Raw genomic sequence first — 6,000 nt, 5'->3', positions numbered from 1 at the left:
GGGATTTGTGTGGCAATTGTAAAACGTCTGTGATTTGTGTGGCAGTTGGAAAATGTCTGGGATTTGTGATTTATCCACGTTTACAAATATAAACAGCATGCTTCTAAAGTGTACTCAGATAATCGGTCAAGTTTAAATATTTAGCTTTGCTTACTCATTTTCACGGTTCAACGTTCAACCACTAACCGAAATGTGGTACTGCGCTAAAAGATTTACTATATTTAAACAACCAAAAGAAAATCTTAGAAAATCGTTTTTCCGTTATGAATATGTCCAGCATGGGTCTATGGGCCAAAAAAGCTATTGTTTTGTTGTCTTTGGTACTTTCTCTAACGGAATTCATGAATTTTAGGCGACAGGAGGAATTAGCTCAAATGAGAGAAGAGATAGAACGACAGAGAAAAATTTTAGGGAAGCGGAAACCAACGGAATCTTCGACAGGGAGCACACGAAAGCGAGCTGTGTCGAATGCTGGTAGTTTGAGCTCTGCTACTACTGCCACCGCTTTAAATGGCACCGATAGTGTTTTGAAATTAGATCCTAATAGAGAACTAACCATGCAAGAATATTATGAAGCAGATGAGATTTTGAAGGTATTATTCTCTCTCTCTCTCTCTCTCTCTCTCTCTCTCTCTCTCTCTCTCTCTCTCTCTCTCTCTCTCTCTCTCTCTCTCTCTCTCCCCCTCTCCTTCTTAAAACTTAAGTGCTTTAATATAACCCCATTCTCATGCGGGTCTGAAGCTGGCGTTACTTTATATCAGATGTATAAAGACATATAATTGAGATTAGTTTTATATACGAAAGTAATATTGCTGTGATTGAGGTAGAAAGTAAGGCTATTATCTGGTTCGATGTGTGTCACATCTCGCTGATTTTGGTTACTTTGACTAACTCTGTCCTAAGGAATAACAACTATAAAGGCTGGTGGAGAACACGGTTAAGTGAGTAGGTAAAATTCATGTTTCTCGGGATGGGGGAAAACAATGGTGGACACCCTGGTACTACCAAGGAAGGCTCTTCTACAAAGGGGAATAAAAAAGCCCTGTCTCAAAACACAATGTCCGAGGGGGGGCACCAATAACTCTGTTGCTATTTTTTTTTTTTTTGTTCGGAGGCAATTGGCCTTAGTGACCTGATAACGAGCCTTTGTGTAAACTGAGTTTTGTCGCAGTTTTGCGAGTTCACCCATAGTAATTATAATTATTTGACCCCAAGGTCAGAAATAAAAAAAATTAGTCAGTTTTAATAGTTACTGTTGATTAATATTCCGATAATTGATTTACTTGGGATATTATGTTTTGTGTAAGTGATAAAGCCCATTAAGCGGCTTTCATACTACGTACGTAAGTTTCTATAGTTGTGGTTAGGTTAGGTTACGTTACAGAGTATAACTTTTCACAATTAAACAGGTCCTTTCGTATAAGGCAACATCGAGAAAGCCATCATAATTGTCCTCTAAGATCTTCACAAACATCATTAACAAATTGATCCAACATTAAAAAGGTGGAATGAATTTGGAGATTCAAGCTCTGATCATTCTAACATTTTGCTTTCAAAATTTAATAATTGCTTGTCTAGAAAATTAATTTTGTTGCTGCTATGTTGAACTTTTCCTTAATGTAAAACTTTAGTACTGTCTATGTTAGGACAAAAAAATTTCTCCGTAAGAATACATAACTTGATATAAAGTCTTAAGTTATGCCAGTGTGGAAGGTTTCTCAACAATGTTTGAAAGAATAATTAACCATTCTCTAACATGACTAAAGCCCAGTTTCCGTTACCGTTTTATGGACATAACGCCAAACAAATCAGTCAATCGAAATGCTATTTTCTATGCTGTATTTAAAAGCAATTTCAATACAGTTTTCAATTTCCGTTGTTTTTCGAATGCAGGGGGTGGGGGTGGAGGGCGCTGGCTATTGGATTCAAGGCTTAAGATCACAGTGAGGTTGGTCATATTGACCTATTCACGAAAAAGAAAAAAAAATCCACACTTAGATTAATTATAAATAGAAGTAGTATTGAAGTCATCTCCAAATTAGAACCTAAGACTATTAGTTATATACGTCAGGGTCTTTGACCCCTCCCCCCCCCCAACACCAACCCCGAAAGTTCAAGATTTTGTAATTTTTTGTGTTTATTTTTGCTCCTTTTTTTTATATTCTTTTTTTATATTGACATGCTCATGTTCGCTCCAGATAGTGAATAAATGTATTCTATATTCTCTTCTATATTTTCCACCAAATTTTATATATGTATCAGGTTTCTTTTGTCCTTCTTAGAAACTACCCCCCCCCCCCCCGCCGGGAGAAAAATTTCTGTCTAGATTTCTGGTATGACAGTATTAATGTGTTTATTAATTATTCGTTAATAAACGCTTTAATGAAACACTGTAAACGTTAATAAGTATAATTATTCGTTTTATTTCATATAGTCATTAATATACATAAAACAGTAATAAAACACTGTTAATGCCCTGTTAATTAATCACATTAAAGCCCCAAGGCCTTGCCCAAAATAGTAATACAGTTCATTTTTGACCATGCTTCAAATTGTAGCTATACACGAAATAGAAAGAAAAATGTATTATTTATTGTTCTTCTTCTTCTTTTAGTTAAAACAGAATGCTCTAAAAAAAGAGGACGCTGATCTACAGCTCGAAGTGGAGAAGCTAGAACGAGAGCGAAACCTACACATTCGCGAATTAAAGCGCATCCACAACGAGGATCAGAGTCGTTTCAATTCGCACCCTGTATTAAATGAGCGATACCTACTGTTAATGCTCCTCGGTAAGGGGGGCTTCAGTGAAGTGCATAAGGCATTCGATCTGAAGGAGCAGCGCTATGTGGCCTGTAAGGTGCATCAGTTAAATAAGGACTGGAAAGATGATAAGAAGGCAAATTATATTAGACACGCTCTTAGGGAGTATAATATTCATAAGGCGTTGGATCATCCGCGCGTTGTGAAGTTGTATGACGTTTTTGAAATAGATGCCAATTCGTTTTGCACCGTTTTGGAATACTGTGATGGTCATGATCTAGACTTTTATTTAAAACAAGTATGTAATTTTTTATTATGCATTTATTAATATAGCCTTATTGGGTGGGGGGGGGGTCTTCCAATAATTGCAGATACTATTGTATTTACATTGAACCATATTATATGCTACTTCTTCTCCTGACTGGAGTTGATAGTAATTGGATATAATGAGATAAAAGAGTTTAACTATACTTGAAGTTAAGATGTTAACTATACTTTAAAGAGCTTAACTATGCTTCACTATACTTAAAGCTTAACGAAAATTAAAATAAGAATAAAGAAACTACTCTTAGATTATGAAAAATAAAAAAAATATTCTTATTTTCTCTGAAGAAAATAGAAATAAATAAACAGGTTTAGATTGTTAGAGGACTCTCTGTTTAAAGGATATTGATTCCATCAGGATGGGATACTTCGATGGCTATGATTCAAACCTCTATTTATAGAGGTTTGAAAAATAGAGGTATTTATAAAAAAAATTATAGAGCTAGTTTTTTTACTAATTAATTAATAGAGGAAATTAATATATATATATATATATATATATATATATATATATATATATATATATATATATATATATATATATATATATATATATATATATATATATATATATATATATATATATATATATATATATATATATATATATATATATATATATATATATATATATATGATTTTTATTAAAATTGAAGATATTATATTTGTTTTTATGTATAATGATTTGTCCTGTAATTTTCAGAAATATATGAATTTCGTAAACCTAAGAAACGGAGCTAAATATCATAAAAATTTCACCAATTTTAAAGATTCGTAACATATATCAAAATGAAGTTATTAAAAAAAAGAGAAGGATGATAATAACAGTAATTATAAAAAAAAATACAGAAGTTCATACATGTTTCTTGAATGTAATGCAGCAGGTTTTCTTTTCACGGTTATGAATTTATATGCACTCAAAATTTATTGAGCACAGTTCTGTATGTGTGAGCACATTATACACGGCTATGCACTCAAAATTTATCTAACATTTTTTTCCAAGTTGGAGTCCTTTCTTCATGTTGGAAGAATTCACCAACTATTGCTGATGACAATTTGGTAGATTTGCTGCAAAAACCTATGAATACTTTAAAATCAAAAATCGCTATTTTTACGTCCTCTGTGCGTCTTTTGTGGGCAGAACACTAGAATTGTTTCAGTAAAATTACACTTTCCAAAAAGTCCTGCTCAAATATTGTGATAATATATTATAGAAATTATATTAACGATACATTTTTAATTATATAACTTTTATAATTTCTTATTGGCTTTACTTTTTGTAATTATGTAACCTGACAGCCAATGGAAACCGTTCTCTTTGACAGAATTAATTTCTTGAGCTCTCAGTTACGAAATTCAGCTGCAATCAGTTGCAGCTGTCCTTCCGGTCTGCGATGTAATTATATGTCCTTCCGGTCTGCGATGTAATTATGTAACCTGACAGCCAATGGAAACCGTTCTCTTTGCCAGAATTAATTTCTTGAGCTCTCAGTTACGAAATTCAGCTGCAATCAGTTGCAATAAGCGATATATAATGTGGGACATTTATATTCTTCCCACTTGAAATTTACTGTGTTTTTATTGGTAGTCGGTGTGGCACTATCATGGCTTTGATTTACAGAAACACTTTTGTGGGTAAAAATTGCTGCACCCGCTTTGTTTGCAGGGAACGCGCTTTCAAACAAAGACCAGCTATTGCTATTCTCATGTGGTACGAGGTTTATTATCAGAAAAAAGTCCCAATGGCCCATGACAAGGAAAAAAATATTTTTGTGCAAGAATATGTAAAAAAAAAGAAATTAAATCAACGGCAAATTACACCCTTACCGCCCAACTGACCAAAAATGCTAAAGGATAATCGTCTCAATTATCCTTGATTCGCCGCTGGGCCCATCCAGGCTTCTATATATAGATTCTCACTGTCGCTTGTATTCTAAACCCAGACAATTTGAGCCTTTTCTTGATTTCATAGCGTCCAAGTGGACCTTAAATAGAAATGGTGCCATTGTAAAATAATTTTTTTTATATTGGACCTTTAACTTTGCCTCAGCTTGTCTTTTGTTATTATGAAAAACATATGGCCAATCTTTTTTCTTTTAATTGTTCAGCTGATAGGACGAAAACTTCTTTTTCTTCCAACGATTTGTCTAGTCCATGTTTTTGATTTTCAAAGGTGGTAGGCATTGATGACCTTATCCATATCAATATCCAAAATACTTTTTAACAAAGGTATGGTAGGCCTTGACGACCTTATCCATGTCAAAATCCCAAGCCCAATCATAATCGCTATAATTTTCAATTTTGACACGCTTTGATTCTCGCTCTCCAGGTTCATTTTCATTGATTTGCTCACATGTTCAGTGTCGCATGTCTTCTAACCGCCGGTCTGCGATCTTCATTTTCATTTTTGACACGCCGCCGCTGTTCTTCTAACCGCGTGTGTATTTGCTCTTCATTTTCATTTTTGACTCGCTCACTTGCTCGGTGTCGGATATCTTCTAACCGCGTGTGTCTTTGCTCTTCATTTTCCTTTTTAACACGCTCTAACTGTCGTTTTCGCATATCTTCTAACCACCCGTGTCTTTGCTCTTCATTTTCGACACATTTTTGGATTTTGAATACTTCAGACAATTTAGCAATGGTCTTTGCTTTATCTGTCCGTATTGGTGTTGTCGCAAATGATGGTCCAGGTTGTCGAATTCCTAATCTTATCAAGTTTGACAGTTCAGATGCTGGTTCCAAAGAATCATCATTTATAGTAACTGCAACTGCAAATTTTCGTTTTTTAGGCCTTCCAACAGACGTTCTTTTATGCTACAAATTTGAAAGAACATACATATATACACATATGCACAATTATTGCTCACCTGTGAATGTCTGAAAAACCTTTTTCTCTGCTTAAATTCAGTTAGCTTG

The 6,000-nt window shown here is 34.1% G+C and overlaps 1 protein-coding gene across 5 annotated transcripts in view; it reads left to right on the top strand.

The window, feature by feature from the left end:
* Tlk (Tousled-like kinase) overlaps window positions 1-6,000 on the top strand; it is a 117,142-nt gene that overhangs the window by 94,058 nt on the left and 17,084 nt on the right. For all 5 annotated transcript variants that reach the window (XM_089105426.1, XM_089105423.1, XM_089105422.1 and 2 more), the window contains exons 10-11: window positions 353-593; window positions 2,615-3,058. In XM_089105426.1, coding sequence (XP_088961552.1) covers window positions 353-593; window positions 2,615-3,058 — 685 coding nt within the window. The remainder of the gene's footprint in view (window positions 1-352; window positions 594-2,614; window positions 3,059-6,000) is intronic.

The sequence above is a fragment of the Artemia sp. Qi Xiang Cuo genome, chromosome 19 (assembly GCF_049724085.1).
Source record: "Artemia sp. Qi Xiang Cuo chromosome 19, ASM4972408v1, whole genome shotgun sequence".
NCBI classification, from domain to species: domain Eukaryota; kingdom Metazoa; phylum Arthropoda; class Branchiopoda; order Anostraca; family Artemiidae; genus Artemia; species Artemia sp. Qi Xiang Cuo.
Note: the sequence above shows the minus strand (reverse complement) of the source record. Positions and strands in the feature narration are given on the sequence as shown.